The sequence below is a fragment of the Brassica oleracea genome, chromosome C3 (assembly GCF_000695525.1).
Source record: "Brassica oleracea var. oleracea cultivar TO1000 chromosome C3, BOL, whole genome shotgun sequence".
Taxonomy (NCBI): domain Eukaryota; kingdom Viridiplantae; phylum Streptophyta; class Magnoliopsida; order Brassicales; family Brassicaceae; genus Brassica; species Brassica oleracea.
This window is the reverse complement of record NC_027750.1, coordinates 41,297,026-41,318,152: the sequence shown is the minus strand read 5'-3', so window position 1 is coordinate 41,318,152 and position 21,127 is coordinate 41,297,026. Positions and strand designations below refer to the sequence as shown.

The 21,127-nt window shown below is 46.8% G+C and overlaps 1 protein-coding gene across 1 annotated transcript; it reads left to right on the top strand.

The window, feature by feature from the left end:
- Positions 1-2,046: 2,046 nt before the first annotated feature.
- LOC106330629 (protein NYNRIN-like) lies at positions 2,047-2,409 on the top strand. Its single transcript, XM_013769068.1, has one exon. It carries the CDS (start codon positions 2,047-2,049, stop codon positions 2,407-2,409), a length of 363 nt encoding a protein of 120 aa, XP_013624522.1.
- Positions 2,410-21,127: the final 18,718 nt, after the last annotated feature.

Genomic DNA, 21,127 nt, shown 5'->3' with positions numbered 1-21,127 from the left:
TGAGTGGGAGGCAACCCACTATTAGGTAATTTCATCCAGTTTAGTTTAGATTATTACTGATTTTCGTTTGATATTTATTGCAGGTCAAAAAAAAAAAAGAACAACGATGACGACACTGTAGCAGAGGCACTGTAGCATCGATCGACACTGTAGCATCGATCGACACTGTAGCAGAAACGTTGATCGACACTGTAGCAGAAACGTCGATCGACATTCTGGCAGAGGTACTGTTCATCGGAAAAAAAAGAGAAAAAGATCAACGGTTCATGAGTTGAGGACCAACATCGATCGACGGCTGGCCAGCGTATCGATCGACAGAGCATCATAAGTATCGATCACCACTTAATTGTGTTGATCGATACTAACATCAATGGTAGGTATACTCGCGAAACCTTGTTAATATTGTCCTTATGATTTATTATCCCGCCAATATTAGACTATATAACGCTGGTGAAAGTGTTGTTTAAGTCTCGGAGAGGTTCTACTAATATTGTGTTTTAGTTAAGTATTTAGAAAAAAAAGAGATCTGAGTAGACGATTATACAATCGACCGATGAGAGCATGTTGATATCGATCGACAGTACATCACCTGCAGCGACCGATGGTAACTCCTTTCCATCGATCGACACTTTACATTCATTCAATCCCTTCCCCGAATAACGTCAAAGAGGTCCAAAAGCTAACAGGAAGAATGGCAGCCTTAAGCAGATTCACCTCCAGACTCTCCGACAAATCTCATGCCTTCTTCGGAACCCTCAAAAATCTAAAGAACTTCCAGTCGATGGAAGAGTGCGAATCCGCTCTCCATGAGCTAAAGGCGTATCTCACCAACCCTCCTCTCCTATCCAAGCCACTACTCAGTGAGGTCCTGCTGCTATATCTAGCAGTCTCGGAACATGCAGTAAGCATCGTCCTAATACGCGAGGAGGGAAGCAAGCAGCTACCAATCTACTACGTAAGCAAGGCTCTCCTGGATGCGGAAACCCGCTGTAGCCATCTAGAGAAGCTGGCCTTAGCCCTGATAGTCACCGCTTGTAAGCTACGACCTTACTTCCAGGCTCACCCAATCGTGGTCGTCACCCTATAAAGTTGGTTCTCCACAAACCCGAAGTCTCCGGACGCCTAGCAAAATTGGCTGTGGAACTAGGGGAGTACGACGGAATCTTTTGACCTGTCACCGATATAAAGTCACAAGTCCAAGCAGACTCCGTGGCCAAATTCTCCCCTGCCTTACTCCCAGCTTTGGAGCAAGAAGTACGCCTCCGAAGCGAAACCAAGGAAGAGGGAGAACGGATCCAGACCGTTGATGGATCCGGCAACGTCAGAGGAGCCGGAGTGGGAATAGTGCTTACCTCGCCGATGGGGAACACGGCCTCAAGGGCCGTGAGATGCAACTTCATAGCAACCAACAACGAAAGCGAGTACGAGGCCCTAATCGCAGGACTAACTCTCGCCCATCAAATGGGGGCTGAAAACATCCAGGTCTTCGGCGACTCCCAGCTAATAATCAACCAAGTAAAGGGAGAGTACCAAGCTAAAGACAACAGCATGATCCAATATCTAGCGGTCGCCCAATGACTAATCAAGAAGTTCAAGTGTTGCAAGCTCACTCAAATCCCCCGGGAACAAAACTCGCAAGTCGATGCCCTGGCTAATCTGTGGTCTGCCTTCGAAACACAGAGCCAGATGAGCATACCCTTGCTTGTGCTTCAATGGCCAGCCACCCTAGAGAAACCCCCGTCAGAGAAGGTCTCCGCAGTCGAAGAAGGTGAAACCTGGATGACCCCCCTACTCCGGTATCTAGAGAGGGACATTCTCCCGGAAGATCGTAACTAGGCCAGAAAAATTAAGAAGCAAGCCGCAAGGTACTGTATCTCCCAGGAGAAGCTATACCGGAGATCCTTCTCTGGCCCGTACATAAGGTGTTTCACACCTCGAGAAGCCGCTAGAATCCTTGTAGAACTACATGAAGGAGATTGTGGATCCCACTCTAGCGGTAGATGCCTGGTGCTCAGAGCCATAAGGGCAGGTTACTACTGGCCCACGATGGCCGTCGACGCCGATAGACAAGCCAAACACTGCGACCAATGTCAGAGGCACGCTCCAGTTTCTAAGCTTCCTCCGGAGAACCTCAAGTCCATAAGCTCACCGTGGCCCATCAGAAAGCGGGGCATGGACATAGTAGGGAAATTCCCTATGGCGACGGGGCATAAGGTCTTCCTTCTAGTTGTCACTGACTACTTCCCCAAATGGGTCAAAGCAGAAGCACTCAGCCGGATAACATACCTCAAGATCCGCAAATTCCTGTGGACCTACGTAATCGCTCGCTTCGGGGTCCCCCACGAGATTGTCACCGACAACGGACCCCAGTTCACGAGTCACAACTTCAAGGAGTTCTGCAAGGACTAGGGCATAAAGCTCACCTTCGCCACACCCTGACACCCCCAGTCTAACAGACAAGCCGAGTCCACAAACAAAACTGTGGTCAACATGCTTAAAAAGCGACTGGAGGGCTCTCACGGGAAGTGGGAGGAAGAACTAGACGGAGTCCTCTGGGCCTACCCGACCACTCCCAAAACAGCGACAGGAGAAACTCCCTACTCGCTGGTCTACGGCTCTAAGGCCATAATACCCACGGAGATGCACGTGAGAACAACGGTCTCAGGGTCTACCTCTCAGGAGGAGAACAACGAGCTGATGGCGCTGAGCCTCGACCTACTCAACGAAAAAAGAGAGGCCGCTCGGCTAAGAAACTGGTCCTACCAGCAAGACGTCGCAAGGACGTACAACAAGAAAGTCGGAACCAGGACCTTCCAGCAAGGGGATTGGGTTCTAGGAACAGCAGAAAAAACAACGGGGAAACTCACCCCCGGGTGGGAAGGACCCTATAAGGTCATCGAGGTGCGGAGAGCAGGCGCCTACAGGCTGCAAGATAGCAAAGGTAAAATACAACCCAACTGCTGGAACGCCATGCACCTCAAAGCCTATCATTTTTAATACGGTCCCCGGACCATGATTTCTATTATACTACTATATACTATTTAAGCATTATGATTCCAAGGAGCTAGGGAACCTAATGAATCTAATATGATTTGTTAAGTAGGATGTTTTAAGATTTAAAATGTAAATTTGCATTTTTGTTGAGCAAGTAATTGCTCGATTGATTGGTTCAGGTTTTGGTGCTTAAAAGGAAATAGCTAGACTTAGGGTTTTTATTCAGGAAACTTGGGATTATAATCCTACAGATGCCTAATGAGTTGCATGCATGATAATGTAAAGCTCAACTACTATATCAACAAGTCAATCAGCTCTCGCATGTCTGGACTTGTCTATTAAATAGATCTAATGACCCAAACAAATGGGTTCGATCAATAGCAGTGTCGATCGATGATCCTATAGGGATATCGATCGATACACCTTTCACTCCGTCGATAGATTATCCAGTATGGATATCGATCGACGCGTTTCTAGTTAAACTTTATTCACGGGTTGAATGATGCTTACTAAGCTCACTAAATCAGCTATCGCCTTACTCTTAGCAAGAAACTTAGCTCGGTTAGAATGTTTTCAGGATGAGAATGAAGCTATCGCATTTATCTATCAATCCAAGGGCAAGTTCTAGGTAGCTAATCTAGAAACAGGCATTAATGACAATCCTAATGACTATTATCACAACTCAGCCCTTCATTTGAATAGCAAATAGATATTAATGAAGTTCCAATCACAAATTAAAACTTTGGATCTTCTCTCCAATCTATCAAAATCCTAAAAAACCTTTTGCTGAAAGTAATAAAACTAGAAACACAAGAAAGCACACTCTGCCTCTAACATGGTGGAAAAGCTTATATAATTAGGTTAACACCCGTCAGGGGTAATCTTGTAAATTGGTGAAGATTTGTGCTTCAAGTCGGCTGTGACCAAACGGGCTTTCTGCGTGCTTCGCTGTCGATCGATATTCTGATGTGAACATCGATCGATATTTGTTTCTCAATATCAACCGATGGTCGAGCTCGATGGTCATCTCGGGTGCTCCAAATATCTCCAAAATGCTCCAAAATATTATTTATATCCAAATCACTCCTGATCTTATAAATATAATAAATAGACTCTATAATATAATAATTAGTTGTAAAAACGCCTATAAACCATGGGTGAAAATGGGTCAAATCCATGGTCTATCAACTACCCCAGACTTACCCTTTTACTTGTCCTCAAGCAAAACAAACAGGCAGTCTTTCGGAAAGAAGTTTGAAAACAACATGGATTCACACAATTTTAAACTTAGAATCATCACCTCTACAATATTGCAATCCACATCTAAGAATTCCTAATTACAAAAGCACATTATACCATATCCTAACTTAGCAACCAAATTCACCTAGCTAACAACTTAGCAAATCTTGTCTGACATTCCCCTCTACCAACCTCATTTCTTAGCAAAAATAAAAGTGCAGGCGTTACCTTGGGAGTATCGATCACATGATGCAAAGATTTTCAAACAAGTTTCTGGACCTGCAGGTAAACATTAGTTCCTATCCTCTCTCGATACTAATTTTCTCTCTTAGTCAAAGTCTTTTTATATTTGCAAGATCGTTGACCAAGATTGGACATGCTTCCATGAATCAAGCCTTAATGGTGGTTGCCACCAAGTCCTGTTCACTTCTTTTTGACCTATATCCTAGGATTATTTGTGAAGCAAGCCTTAATGGTTGTAGCCACCAAATCCTGTTCTAATCCTTTACCTATAGAATTCTTAAGAAACAAGCCTTAATGGTTGTAGCCACCAAGTCATGTTCGAACCCCTTCCTAATAAATTTCTAATAGATATATATATATATATATATATATATATATAACAAATTTTTTTTTAATATCTTTATTTTGAAAATAGAGAGAGAGAGGGTGATAAATCTATATATACAAGGCTTTACCTTCCAGACTTGTTTGAAGAATCCGATCACATGTATACCAAGCCCCAAGACAAGCAGTTGTGTCAAGTTTAGTGTTGGAGGTCATCTTTGGTTCCTTGAAACAATCTCAGCAAGTGTAACATAGTTGACAGGTTGATCCACTTTAGTATCTTTAGTACTATCTGCAATCAGTAAGTTCTAGAATGGTGCTAAAGAGTGGTTAGATAACAAGCAAAACTCTAATAAGTTCATTATCCCTTTCTTGACTTAATGAAAACTTTTTGTTTGAAAATATATATTTTTTTAAATTCATGAATAAACTAATATCAGTAAACCTCCCCCCAGACTTAAATTTCACTGTCCCCAGTGTAAATTAAGTCGGAGTTATGGTGATAATAAATCATAAGTACTCAATGTAACAAGTTAGAACGATAAACCAGACCGGAATGGATGTCAACCGATGTAAGGATGTTGATATCGGTCGGTGCAGGTACTGCTCTGTCGATCGATGTCGACAGTGTCTCATTGGTCGATACTTAAGGCAATCGTCTACTCGGATGTATTTTTGTTTCTTTTAATTTTTATGACCTGCAATAATTAAAAACCAACATAAATAGTATATTAATAAAAACTAAATAAATGGTACCTAATAGTGGGTTGCCTCCCACTCAGCGCTTTGTTATAGTCATTTAGCTTGACTTTGGAGGTGATTGGGCTAGGGATGTTGAAAGCTGGGACATGTTGGGAAACAAGTCTCCATATCTTCTTTGCGCTTGTTGAACCATGTACCAATGAAGTCTCTCATTGCTTCATCTCCTCTGCGCCATTTGTCCTTCATTATTGTAGTTGCATCTTCTATATCTGCAATCTATCTCCAAGACTCTCAAGAATGACTGATGTCTCATAAGTCTGGCGTATGTGTCAGCTGAGATCTCCTCTCCATGGTTGTGTGTATCAGGCATGTCTGATGTCACCTTTTGTACTAGCCTCCCTCGGTTTGAAGCTTCGTCGACCAATGTCCGATGATGAATGTCCGTCGATTTGTTGTTGCATCTGTCGATCGATGCTGATGCTTCTGGTCGACGGACAATGTAACTCTGAATCTCCACTAATTCCCCTTGAATATCCTCTATCTTTAAAGTCAAAGCACTAATGCTAAGATCCATTGGGAAATAGATGTCATCACATCTCCCATCAAGCCTCTCTTCTGTAGTTTCCAGAACTCTGTAGATCCCTTTTACTAACTGATCTATCTCTTCCCTGGTGTGTAAATCTGGTTGAGACTTCATCGAATGTGGGTGTGGTAGGTTGTCTTCGACCGATGCGGGTATGCGGTTGTCGATCGATGCTGGTAAGACACTGTCGATCGATGCTCGTTGATGTCTGTCGATCGATGTAGGTCGAGCAAAGTTAGTCGCACGCTGAATTCTGGCTATGTCTTGCTTCATGTCCTCCATGCATGTAGTCAGCCAACTGATACTATCATTAAATGGATAGTAGTCACCATCAAGTTTCATCTAGAAGGCTTCTTTGTTCTCCTCTTGTTCTCCACAGACTCCATAGAACATCTCATTGATCTCGTCCTTGGTGTAGATCTCTGGTACTAGCTTTGTTTGAGTGAATGAGTTAGCATGTTCTGGAAGACAGATGTAGTTTGGCTCATCTGTTGAAGCTCTCTCCAGAAGTCTTCTGATATCCTTTATGTGAACACGAATGGCGTGTCCATCTAGATCTCTGGCGTATCCCTGATCATCTATGTAGATACCATACTCATCCTTTTCTTCCCAGTAGAATCTCCTAGTACCGAAAAGATCAAAGGCCCTTCTGCCAAATTCTGGACGTCTGTCAACCGATGTTGGGACGTCAACGTCGACCGATTGTTGAGTTGGATGGCCAGATCTTTGTTTGAAGCTTTTGTCTATGCCACCAGCTGTGTCATAGAACTCCTTTGTAAACTTCTGTTGGCGTTCTGGAATGTTGCGTTGATGCATGAACATATTGTCTGCTCCATTGGCTGTCTAAAGGATGTCTGTGATATCTTCTTGAGATACGTGCAGTGTGGGTCCGTCTATTCCTTTGGCGTAGCCATTTGGGTCCCTGAAAATACCAAATTCGTCTGGAGTTAGATACTGGTTATCAAATTTATCTTTTTAACTTAAAGTGATTTTTGGTTTTGGACAGATGTCGATCGATGTGGTATGATCAACGTCGATCGATGTTGAAGGATTAATGTTGATCGATGGATGGATTGCTCTGTCGATCGGATGGCTGAAATGTGTTTCTCCACAAGCAGCTTCTGCTCGATTTTGATCTGTTTCATCTCGTCTTTGTATGTTGAGAAGTTCCTCATATGTGAAACCCTCATGAAGTTCACCAGCTCCTTGATCACGGTATGCTGTCTCTACTGCGTAGCTCTCGTGATAGCGATCATCTGCCCAACTGCCAATTGAGCAATCTTCGTCTCGGGTCGCGTCGACGTTAGTGTCGATCGATGGGAAGTAGGCAATGTCGGTCGATGCTCGAAGGGGGTTTGGTTGGTGAGGTTGAGTGTCGATCGATGTTGAACCATATCTGTCGATCGATGGCGACTTCTTTTTCCAAGAGGAATGATGGAGAACTCTATCTTGATATCCAAGACATGAAAATCAACTGGAACTAGGGCATTACCAAGCTGCACCTCTAGGTCTCTCACAATTCCTCCTGAATTCCTCTAGGAACTGTTAGGGGATTTTTGTGTAGGATCTTTGTGAGTACCATAGAACGATGGACAAGGCTAGTGTTTGTGTTGATTTGTAGGTAAGAAAGTAGAAAGGGACGTCTTATTAGATCAAAGATCTGGAACTACAACAGTTCTTAGTAAGAACCCTAGTTCTAGCCGCCTAGCTCTAATCTCCAAGTCTCGAAGTGTCGATCACTCGCTTTAGGTTTAGGTTCCCTTTATATAGTCTTCTTAAGGCGGGCCTTAGTTGGTTGGAATAGGTTAAACTCTTCCATATTCGGAAATATGGAAGGTTCTCCTTATCGGAAGTTTTCCTTTCCCCGGGGGAAGGGGGCGGTCCTAGGGACCGGACCCAGAGTACTTCGTAGTGGGGATCCTGAGAACCGGGGTCCCTTCCAGCGGGGATCCTGAGAACCGGGGTCCCTTCCAGCGGGGATCCTGAGAACCGGGGTCCCTTCCAGCGGGAATCCAGAGGCCGGTGTCCTGCCTAGGGTCTGGAGGAATTCAATACCTGAGTATTTTTCCCCAACAGTTTGCCCCTTATTGCTCGATTTCGTCATCGAACTCGGGCAATAACCTGTGCACTCAAGTCAACCGGAGTTGCTCATTCTCAGTAGGCTTCCCTCAGATAGGACATCGCTCCAGTAATCTTGCGATCCCGGGTTCCACTCAGGCCGGAACCACACTCTGGACCCGGGGGAGGACCGGTTCCCTTTCTCCAGACCCGGGTTTGGTGCTATTTGAACCGCCGGTTTCTTGTCGGAAAGGGGGAAGCTCTGGGCTTCTGATGGCGTCTTGGAGGCGGTGGAGCCTGGAGCTCTGATGTTTCCTGAGGAGGAGCTTATGTGCTAATGTGTAGAAGATAGACCAGGGGGCCGGGGATATTTGGTTGATGATACCAGATGTTCTTCTTTTTCTTCAAAAATGTGTATTTTCTCGAAGCTTTCCTTTTTGTGGGAAGGATTTTCCCTTTTTCTTTTTTTTTTGCAAGGATCGGGTTTCTTTTTTTCCGCTTATTCTTTATGTCAGGGATTCTTCAGGATATTTGGAAATATCCTTAGTTCCTTTTTTAATCCGTGAAAAAGGGAATGATCTAGATATATATAAGGATTCGCGATACCTCCTAACTGGCCTCAACCCAACTCTAGCGCTGATTCCTAGTTGAGAAAGATGAACCCCGAGCTGCTTTCGTTTTTGTCCTCGCTTGTGAGTGGTCGTCCAAGGCCGCGTCGTCCTTTTACCGATCCTTTCTCATCCCCCGTTCCCTCATGGGGAGACGTTCTGGAGGCTGATAGTGAAGCGGTTCCGATGGCGCCCCTGAGAAGGCTCCGTTCTTGTTTCTTCGACGATGGTCCCCGTTCTGAGATCCGAGAGGGGGACCTGGCTAACCTGAGGAGGAAGTACGTGATTCATCCTTCAGTGGGGATGAGGAGTCCGACTGAGTTCGAACACGCTCCGGATGGGGGAGCAGGTGAGGTGGCTGTCTATGAGGAATATCTGGAAGCAGGCTTCCGGGGCGTTATCGCTTCTCTCATAGGCGAAGTGTCATCTTTTTTTGGTTTCTGTCCTTCTCAACTTACTCCTCTAACCTGGAGGACTTTAATGGCCGTCCAAGTTCTTGGAGAACTCCCCGGATTTTCTGTCAGGGGGCATGAGATTTTATACTCTTATTACTTTGCTCCTTTGGCGAACAAAGAGGGGTTCTATAACCTTCGATCCCGTGATGGCGCCCCTCTGGTCGAGGAACCTTTGAGGGGTGTCAGGGGTAATCACCCCTTCGGGGATGGTTGGAACAGCCGGTACGTGTTCGTGAAGATCCAGGAGCCGGTGGGTTATCCTATGTCTTGGCGCACCGTTGGTAAGTTCTCCTTCTTAGTTTCGAATTTTACCATCCCTTTGGGAGCCCGATTTTTATGTGTCCCACCCGGTTTCCTTTGCTGGATAAGCAGTAGCGAAGCTTATAATGGGAGTTCCTCGACGATTCCGCTGGGTGACCTTTCTGATGAGCAGGGAAGCCATGCGTCATAGTCGTGTTTGGGGTAAGCCTTCCCTTTCTACCCGGTAAGACTTTGTCTTGTTTATTTCTTACAATACTTTTTCCAGGGAACGTGGCGAGGCTCCCGGTATCGGTTGTCAATGACGAGTGTCAGAAGGTTAAAGCGCGTAAGCGGCGTCTTACTTATACTCCTTCGCCAAGACTAGCGAGGGCTGCTTTGTCGGCCAACGGTCTGTCTTCCGTCTCATCGACAAGTGCCAAGATTTTTCCTAACCGTGACCTTCTGGTGGACGCTCACCGGAGATTGACTGGCGACGTATTCCTTCTTCGTAGCCAGGTGCAGGACATGATGGCTCGCCAGGACCTACTAGTTCAGCAGGTGAAATCCTCGACTAGATGGGAGCTTATGAAGGAGTGGCTGGAAAGGCCTGTGGATCATTGGAATCCGGAAGAAGAGTATCAGCGTCATTTGTTCCTGTCCGGAGGTCTTAACCATCAATCGGGGAGCTTCTCTCAGGCTGCAACCCCGAGATCTGTTGTAGGGTCGCGATTCTCGGAGGGGCCCTCTTTCTGAATGATTCTTTTCTTTATCTTTTGAGACTCTGGTTTTTGTTGCTTTCTTTTGAATGAAGGCTCTTTATAGCCCTCCTTGATTTTATGAATAATGATGCTTCATGGTTTTTCCCCTTTATTTACTCCTTGCTGTTGCTTCGCACGCTCCTGATAGTATCGTTTGGCATGTTTCTTCTTTAAGAGGATATCTTTCCGCCTGTTTCTCGATCGAGGTGGGACTTTTTTAGTCTATGATCCCTCTGTTTTCCTAGGTTGAATGATGGGATCCAGGGAGATAGGCTATAAACTAGGAGGTTTCTAGCTAGAATATGGACTATTGGAGTCTGGAGATTGATCTTGTAACTCGAAGGTTGCATGAGGACCCGAGGGTCGTCTAGGGACCCAAAGGTCGCGGAGAACGGAGAAGCCCAGAGGTTCTTCTGAAATCATTTTGGAGATCCGAAGTTCTTTTCTCTAGATCATAGGACCGAGACTTGAGCCCGGAGGCGGTATAGGAATCCAGAGATTCTATGATTGATCCGGAGATCGTAGTTGGAACCCAGAGGTTTTTGAGATTGTAACTGGACCCTGAGGTCAAATGAGAATGCGGGGTTTTCCTTTAGATTCGGAGATCGTATTGGTACCCTGATATTTGTATTTGGACCCTGAGGTCGCATGGGAACTCGGAGGTTTTTTAGGGATGTAGTGACCCCGATGCGATTTAAGCTGCACATGGGTTCTATCCTTTTCCTGAAATCATACTTAGACCTCTGAGGCTGTATGGGAACCCAGAGGTTTAGATCCGGAGATCTTTTGACTGGAACCCGTAGGTTCTTGAAGTTGTAATGACCCCGATGCGCCCTAGGCTGCACAGGGGTTCTAGCTTCTTTTTTTATTTTTGGAACCCTGAGGCCACATAGGAACCCGAAGGTTCTTCCTTAGACCCTGAGATCTTTGATTGGAACCCGGCGGCTATAGGGGAACCCGGAGGTTATTCCTTAGATTTTATACATAGGACCCGAAATCATGTGGGGAACCTTGGGTTTCCTCTTGAGATCGGGGGCATGGTAAGGGCCCGGGGTTCCTTGGGAACCCAAAATATTTGGTTTTTCACAGAGACCGTACTCCACCTTCCTAGGCAAGACTACTACCGGTACCTGTTTGGATTTCGCATTATGCCGCTCGGAAGCTGACCACTATTGAGTTCTTATGCTATATTCTACTTCTACAGGAAGTCACTGACATGCTTAGAGGGTGCTGGTGTGGGTGTTATGACCCAAGTGCCAGGCTTACGCTGCTTTCCACGTCTGGAGAAGCAGGATTTAGATTGCTCCCTGTATTTCACAGTACTTTTGCAATGAATATATGCCATGTGTTCCCTATATTGTGTAGTTCGTAGCGTTTTAATACAGGTACTTTTCACGTTGGTACTCTAGGGACCCCGATGCGCCTTAGGCTGCACATGGGTTTTTGGTAGTTTTGACAGCATATTCGGGTTTGCGCGTACCCATTCCTGCTTTATGTCTCATACCTGTTTTGATTTTTTTTTTCGTGGGCGTGCCACTGTGGTCGTGCCACTTTTTCCGAGGGTTGGCCAGGATCGGGTGTCTCTGGAGACCTTATCCAGCTCGTATGCCCCTTTAAGTATAATGATTTTTTTTTTCGTGGGCGTGCCACTTTGGTCGTGTTTGTCAGCTTATGTTTTTGCTACAAAACTTTGGTTTCTTCCTCGATTATGATGTAGTCTGTTGCCTTGTGAATGGCGTCTTGGATCGTTCGTGGTTTGTTGAGGGTTATCCATTTTCTGAATGTTGACTTATACCACAGCGTTTTTCTGAGTGCGTCTATGGCCACCTTGTCGCTTATTCCGCTAACCCTTGACATAACCAGCTTGAATCGGCTTATGAACTCGCAAAGAGGTTCGTCCTCACTCTGGGATAGACTCCAGAGATCGACATCGGATGTTTCTCTATCTATGAACATAAAGTACTGTTTGAGAAATTCCAATGCGAGCTGGCGGAAACTTCCGATGGAGTTCCGTTTAAGGCGTACGAACCATTCGAGCGCCGCTCCTTCCAGATTTTTCGACGAACAGACGGCAGTAACCGGTGTCTTTTTTGCTCTCCTTCAGTCTCCTTCCCATCGTGATGTGGAAGGCTTGAAGATGCGCTTTAGGATCAGTCGTACCATTGAATATTGGTACTTTGATTTTTCCCGGGTCAGATACCTTGGTAGCAGAGATGCGAGCAGTGAAAGGTGTTTTCCGAGCTCCCTCAAGTAATCTGTCGATCTCTGGGGCAGCGCTGGTGATGGATCTGAGACTTCACGGCCCTTACATTTGCTGCAGTTTTAGTTATGTAATCGTGAAGGTCGCGTATGTCTGATTTTTTGCCAGCAGCTTTCCGAGCCTGTCGGCGTTTGCTGCGAGTAATCTCGGTCTGTTTTTCAGCTAACTCCTCCTGTTCGACCCAGTAGAGGTTTTCCTCTTCTTCTGTCATAGGTTTATCGAACGGAGAGTCTTCTCGAGCCGAACGGCTTCTGGTTCTTCTTGGGTGTACGTCAGTGTCCTCTTCCGTATCGTCGGAAACGTCGCTGGGATCCAAGTTGACAGGCTCGACTTCATCGACCTCAGCGTTCCGTTTCTCAGCAGGGGATGTTTTGATGGGGTTTTGACCCGAAGGATGTTCCCACGACGTTCCCGGCCTGTCGAGTGGAGTTGTGAAGTCGAGTCTTTTCCCGCGAATCTTTGTGGTTCCGTGGGGACGGATTGCTTGAGTCCTTTCTGTTATGGTGTCGACCTGTTTAGTCATGGTGTTCACGAGTTTATCCTGTTCTTCCGACCTTTTTTCATAGGTTGCGAACATCTTTTTAAACTTCTCGAGCGTTTCGGCGTTGGCTGGTGCGTTGGCCGCAGAGACATCCGCCGCTGGAGTGTTTAGATTTGTGTTGCTTCCTCCGTTGAGAGGAGTGTGCAAGTTATTCATGTCATTTGTTGTTATGTCTGGTTGAGCATCTTGCGGCTGAGAGTTAGATTGATCCGTACCCCCCCCCTCCTTCTAGCGCCAAACTGTGGGAACCGAAATTTGCACTGTCGATCAAATTAGGAAAGTTAGGAAAACCCTAATTTCCCAGAGGTCCCAGATATCTACTAAACCACGCGCCAAGCAATCAGAACTTGAAATAAAAACGAGAAAAATAAGAAATCGTAAAAAGAGAGCAAAAAGAAGTCTTTTTCCGAATTTTCGTATGAGTGTTACAATAAGGTAGAAGCCTCGGCTATGAGAGCTGTCGGCGAGGTTCCTAGTTCTAACAACCTAAGACTGCAAAACCTAGTTCAGTCGCAGCTCGAGATAACAAAAACGGAAAGTTGCCTACATGCTCTAAGTGCTAAGTTTGCTCTGAAAAAGTTCTCCTTTGTGCCTCTCTCCTAGGACTCCTTATATACTCCCTCCAAGTTTGGTTTGAGCTTTCCTCTTCTACACTTAAGCCGTCATAACTCGAAAATGGAAATATTCTGTTTTTCTCGATCTTCATGATTATCCGCGGAAACTTAACATTTATCTGGGGAAATTTGACATTTTAACTTTTCTTACGGATTGAGTATAAACCGCCATAGTATCTGTTGGGGAAAAATACTCAGGTATTGAATTCCTCCGGACCCCAGGCAAACCACCGGCCTCTGGATCCTCGCTGGAAGGAACCGCGGTTCCCAGGATCCCCGCTAGAGGGAACCCCGGTTCCCCGTTATGGAGTTTTCCTGGACCGGTCCCAGGATCGCCCCCTTCCTCCGGGAAATGGAAAACTTCCGATAAGGAGAACCTTCCATATTTCCAAATACGGAAGAATTTAACCTACTCCAACCGACTAAGGCCCGCCTTAGGAAGACTATATAAAGGGAACCTAAACCCTAAAACAAGGGATCGACACTTCGAGACTTAGAGATTAGAGCTAGGCTGCTAGAACTAGGGTTCTTACTCAAAACTGTTGTAGTTCCAGCTCTTTGATCTAATAAAACGTCTCTTTCTGCTTTCTTACTTGCAAGTCAATACAAATAATTACGAATTCTAAGCCTTGTCCATCGTTCCGTGGTACTCACAAAGATCCTACACAAAAATCCCCTAACAGTTTGGCGCTAGAAAGAGGGGATTAATCTAAACTACGTGATAATGGCGGTGGATGAGCATGACGAGCTACCTAGAGAGAAGCCGAACTCCAGAGGCAAATCAACGATCTGCAAGGTCAAGTAACCGGGTTGCATCGAACTCGGGAAGAGACTAGTCCCGAGCTTTCCTCGGAGTCCCAGATCTTGAAGGAAAAGCTCAACGAACACTCCAAGCAACTGGAGCAGGGCGCCGAGATGCTCAGCCAGCTCAAATCGGAGAATATTACCCTCCGAGACGAGAACCAAGCCCTTAACACAGCAAATAACAAGAAGCGTCGATTCCAGACTCAAGTTCGCCCTATGCTGACTCTGGAAACACCTAACTCCGGGGCAGGCGCGAATCTCCCAACTACGGCACCAGGAGGAGACGGATCTATGCGAGAAAAGCCCAATGATGCTCAGACCTACGACATGGAGGACAGCGACTCGGAGCCTGAGCCTGATAAGGAAGCATCAGACGGAGCAGCGAGAACGGAGTCTCCTATGATCGCTCACCTTCACCAGATGTTCTCCGATAGGCTCGACGCCATGCAGTCCATGGTAGACAGACTCCCAGGGGTAGCTCCCCCCATCCGGAAGAGCAATCCCGACTCCTACGCCAATAATCCTCTCACGGTTGAGATCACCTTGATCGAGATGCCCAAGAAGTTATCTTTCCCCACCATAAAGGCGTATGACGGCACCACTGATCCAGATGACCACGTCGCCCAATACAGACAAAGTATGCTCGCCGTAGCACTCCCAAAGGGGTCACGCGAAGCTACCATGTGCAAAGGTTTTGGCTCCACTCTGACCGGACCCGCTCTGCAATGGTATATTAACTTACCCTCCAGGTCCATAGCCTCCTTCGCGGTTCTTAGCGACAAGTTCGTGGAGCAATTCGCCAGCAGCAGGGACCTGGAGAAGGCAGAAGGGATGGTAGTGTCCCAAAATAATCAGACCAGACCGAACCGAGCGAGACAAAAAACCCTCTGAAAGATCAGCTAGGGACTCCGAAAATCGAAACCGGGGCAGGTACCAGAATCGGCCGATCGAGAAGGCAGAAGGGATGGCAGTGTCTCAAGGCCGGAGCTGATCAATGTTCTGAGGCAGATGGGCCAACAGGTCAAGTGGCCTCAGAAGATGAAAGCACCTGACTCTTTCCGGAACCCTGGTTTCTGGTGCGACTTCCATCGAGACCACGGTCACAAAATGGAGGACTGCGTCACACTAAAGATCGACGTAACCCAGCTGCTTAGGAAAGGGCACCTCGGGGAGTTCCTTTCCGAGAAGGTCAAGAGCCATCTAAGCATGGAGACAACGGGTAAGCCCACTGAAGCTGCTCCCGTCTCGCCACGGCGATAGGATCGAGTGATCCATGTCATTTCGGGCGGTTCGGAAATTAGCGGCATAAGCCATGCAGCTGCAGAGAAAAGCACTCGGAACGTCAAGCATGGCCTGGAGGCGGCCAAGACAAAACACCTGCTCCTATGAATAGACGAGATAAGCTTCACAGCCAAGGAACAGGAGAAAGTCCTCACCCCGCATCATGACGCCCTGGTTATCTCGCTCACTGTAGCGAACTGCCTGGTAAAAAGGATACTGGTAGATAATGGAAGCTCCGGCAACATCATTTTCTAGGCCGCTTACAAGGACAGAGGGCTGGAGGAAGGCGCTCTAACTCGGAGGGTAACCCCCCTTATAGGGTTCAGCGGGGAAGTCAAACAAACCGCCGGGGAGATAACCCTCCCCGTATACACCGAAGGAATCAACATGTCAACCATGTTCCTCGTGGTTGACTGTGACTCGTCTTACAACATGATTCTAGGACGGCCCTGGATTCACGGAATGGGGGCCATCCCCTCGACTCTTCACCAAATGGTGAAATTTCCTACACCCTGGGGCATAAGGGCGATCAGAGGAGATCAGGAATACTCCCGCTCCTGCTATCAGACCACTCTGAAGGGAAAGACAAAGGTCTTATAGTAATTAGAGATCAAACCTCTGGCTCGTAACACCGAGGAACCGGAGGTAGAGGAAATGGACGAGGTGCCATTAACCGAAGGAGATCAGACCCGACATCTCAAGATCGGTTCCAAGCTAACCGAAGGACTGGGAAGAAGAATGCTAGACTTCCTCAGGTCTAACTCCGACTGCTTCACTTGGTCCCACGTAGATATGCCTGGGATCGATCCGGAGATCATCATTCACAAGCTGCAGATGGATCCCCTACATCAACCCGTCAGACAAAAGAGACGGAAGTTTGCCCCCGAGAGAGACGCGATCATCAACGATAAAGTCAAGAGCCTGCTCGGCGCGGGGTTCATTTGTGAGGTGCAGTACCCAGAATGGCTAGCCAACGTCGTCGTGGTCAAGAAAAAGAACCAGGAGTAGAGAGTCTGCATCGATTTCACGGACCTCAAGAAGTCCTGTCCAAAGGACCCCTTCCCGCTACCTCATATCGACAAGCTGGTAGACGCCACCGCGGGGGACCAGTTGATGAGCTTCATGAACGTGTTCTCTGGCTACAATCAGATACTTATGCACCCGGAAGGCCAGGAGAAAAAATCCTTCATGACGTCCAGAGGGATTTACTGCTACAAGGTCATGCCCTTTGGCCTAAAGAACGCAGGATCGAGTTAACAACGGCTGGTCAACATGATGTTCGCGGACCAAATCGGGAGAACCATGGAGGTCTACATCGATGACATGCTGGTCAAATCCTTGGAAGCGGAAGGCCACATATCTCAACTACAGCAGGCCTTCTCCACCCTCAGGAAATATAACATGAAGTTCAACCCGACTAAATGCTCATTCAGGGTCAGTTCTGGCAAGTTCTTCGGGTACATCGTAACCCACCGGGGCATCGAGGCCAACCCGGACCAAATCAGGGCCATTCATTCAATCCCTTCCCCGAAGAACGTCAAGGAGGTTCAAAAGCTAACGGGAAGGATGGCAGCCTTGAGCAGGTTCATCTCCAAACTCTCCGACAAATCTCACGCCTTTTTTGGAACTCTCAAGAATCCGAAGGATTTCCAGTGGACGGAAGAATGCCAATCCGCTCTCCAAGAGGTAAAATCGTATGTCACCACTCCTCCTCTCATGTCCAAACCACTACTCGGTGAAGTCCTGCTGCTATATCTGGCGGTCTCCGAACACGCCGTGAGCGCCGTCTTAATTCGCGAGGAGGAAAACAAGCAGCTACCAATCTATTACGTAAGCAAGGATCTCCTAGACGCGGAGACCCGCTATAGCCACCTAGAAAAGCTGGCCTTAGCCCTGATAGTCGCCGCTCGTAAGCTCCGACCCTACTTCCAGGCTCATCCAATCGTGGTTGTTACCTCCTTCCCTGTAAAGTTGGTCCTCCACAAACCAAAAGTCTCCGGACGCCAAATGGGCCGTGGAACTAGGGGAGTACGATGTAATATTTCGACCCGCCACGGCTATAAAGTCACAGGTCCTAGCAGACTTCACTGCTGAATTCTCCCCTGCCTTGCTCCCAGCTCTGGAGCAGGAGGTACGCCTCCGAGGCGAAAGTAAGGAAGAAGGAGAATGGATCCTACACGTTGATGGATCCAGCAACGTCAGAGGAGCTGGAGTAGGGATAGTGCTTACCTCGCCAACAGGGAACACAGCCTCAAGGGCAGTGAGATGCAACTTTAAAGCAACCAACAACGAAAGCGAGTATGAGACCCTAATCGCATGCCTAGCCCTCGCCCATCAAATGGGGGAAGAGAACATCCAGGTCTTCGGCGACTCCCAGCTGATAATCAACCAGGTACAAGGGGAGTACCAAGCAAAAGACGACAACATGATCCAGTATCTGGCGGTAGCTCAGCGACTAATCAAGAAGTTCAAGAGCTGCAAGCTCACTCAAATCCCCTGGGAACAGAAATCACAAGCCGATGCCCTAGCAAATCTAGGGTCCGCCCTTGAAACGAGTAGCCAGATGAATTTCCCACTGCTCGTGCTTCAATGGCCAGCTACCATGGAGGAACCCCCGTCAGAGGAGGTCTCCGCTGTCGAAGAAGGCGAAACCTTGATGACCCCCCTAATCCAGTACCTGGAGGCCGACATCCTCCCGGAAGACCGTAGCGAGGCCAGAAAGATCAAAAAGCAAGCCGCGAGGTACTGCAACTCCCAGGAGAAGCTGTACCGGAGATCTTTCTCTGGTCCGTATCTGAGGTGCGTCACACCCCAAGAGGCCGCTAGGATCCTTGTAGAACTACATGAAGGAGATAGTGGATCCCACTCTAGCGGTCGACGCCTGGTGCTCAGAGCCAGAAGGGCCGGTTACTATTGGCCCACAATGGCTGCCGACGCCAACAGACAAGCCAAGCACTGCGACCAATGCCAAAGGCACGCTCCAGTCTCCAAGCTTCCCCCGAATAACCTCAAGTCCATAAGCTCACCATGGCCCTTCAGAAAATGGGGCATGGATATAGTAGGGAAATTCCCTATGGCGCCGGGGCAGAAGGTCTTCCTCCTGATAGTCACTGACAACTTCTCCAAGTGGGTCGAAGCAGAAGCGCTCAGCCGCATAACAGATCTCCAGATCCGCAAGTTCCTGTGGACCTACGTAATCACTCGCTTCGGGGTCCCCCACGAGATTGTCACCGACAATGGACCCCAGTTTATGAGCCACAACTTCAAGGAGTTCTGCAAGGACTGGGGCATAAAACTAACTTTCGCCACACCCCGACACCCCCAGTCTAACGGACAAGCCGAGTCCACAAAGAAAACAGTGGCCAACATGCTTAAAAAGTGACTGGAGTGCTCTACCGGACCCCTCCTAAAACAGCAACAGGGGAAACCCCCTACTCGCTGGTCTACGCCTCTGAGGCCATTGTACCTACATAGATGCACGTAAGAACAACGGTCTCCGGATCTACCTCTCAGGAGGAGTATAACGAGCTGATGGCACTAAGCCTCGACCTGCTCGACGAAAAAAGGGAGGCCGCTCAACTGAGAAATTGGTCCTACGGAAGAGAGGCCACTCGGCTAAGAAACTGGTCCTACCAGCAAGACGTCACCATGACATACAACAAAAAAGTCAGAACCAGGACCTTCAAGCAAGGGGATTGGGTTCTACGACGAGCAGAAAAAACAACGGGGAAACTCACCCCCGGGTGGGAAGGACTCTATAAGGTCATCGAGGTGCGGAGAGCAGGCGCCTACAGGCTGCAAGATAGCAAAGATAAAATACAACCCAACTGCTGGAATGCCAACCAATGTGAAAAGTACCTGTATTAAAACGCTACGAGCTACACGATACTGGGAGCACCTGGTATATACTCATTGCAAAAGTACTGTGAAATACATTGAGCAATCTAAATCCTGCTTCTCCAGACATGGAAAGAAGCGTAAGCCTGGCACTTGGGTTATAAGACCCACACCAGCACCCTCTAAGCCTGTCAGTGACTTCCTGCAGAAGTAAAATACAACATAGGAACTCGATAGTGGCCAGCTTCCGAGCGCCAGAATACGAAATCCAAACAGGTACCGGTAGTAGTCTTGCCTAGGAAGGCGGAGTACGGTCCCTACGAAAAACAAAACATTCCGGGTTCTCAAGGAACTCCGGGTCCTTGTGCGAGCCCCCGATCTAAAAACGAAACCTAAGTGATAGACTATGGATTTGACCCATTTTCATCCATAGTTTATAGGTGTTTTTACTAATAATTATTATATTATCGAGTCTATTTATTATATTTATAAGATTAGGAGTGTTTTGGAGATAAGTGATTATTTTGGAGCATTTTGGAGATATTTGGAGCAAGCACCCGAGATGACCATCGAGCTCGACAATCGGTCGATATTGGAGAGTAAGAATCGATCGATACTGGAGAGTAAGAATCGATCGATACGCATGTCTTGGTATCTATCGACAACAAAGAGCACAGAAAGCCCGTTTGGTCACAGCCGACTTGAAGCCCAAGACTTCACCATTTTACAAGATTACCCCTGACGAGTTTTACCCTAATTATATAAGCTTTGCCGCCATGTTAGAGGCAAAGTGTGCTTTCATTGTTTTACTATTTTCACAGAAAAGGTTTTTAGGATTTTGATAGAGCGGAGAAAAAATCCAAAGTTATAATTTGTGATTGGAACTCCATTAATATCTATTTACTATTCTAATGAAGTTTTTATACTTAACTTCTGTTATGAATTGGCTATGTCTGAGTAGTTCCATTGTTAGATTTTAAGGTTTAAATAGGTTAGGAGAGATTAGCCCCAACTATCTATTGCTGAGTTCTGATAATCATCTTTAGGATTGTTCATTAATGCTTGTGTCTAGATTAGCTACCTAGAACCTGCCCCTTGATTTGATTGATAAAAGCGAGATCTTTAGGATTGTTCATTAATGTCTGTGTCTAGATTAGCTACCTAGAACCTGCCATTGGATTTGATTGATAAAAACGAGAGCTTTATTCTCATCCTGAAAACATTCTAATAGAACTATGTTTCTTGTTATGAGAAAGGAGAGAGCTGATCTAGTGAGCTTAGTAAGCCTTCATTCAACTTGCGCATAAAGCTTGACTAGAGCGCGTCGATCGATATCACACTTGAATAATCGATCGACGGAGCAAAAGATGTATCGATCGATATCTCTATAGGATTATCGATCGACACTTTCTATTGATCAAAATAACGACAGTTGAGATCATTAGATCTAGTTAATAGACAAGTCAATACATGCGAGAGCTGATTGACTTGTTGATCAAGTAGTTAAGCTTTACATTATCATGCATGCAACTCATTAGGCATCTGTAGGATTATAATTCCAATTTTCCTAAATAAAAACCCTACGT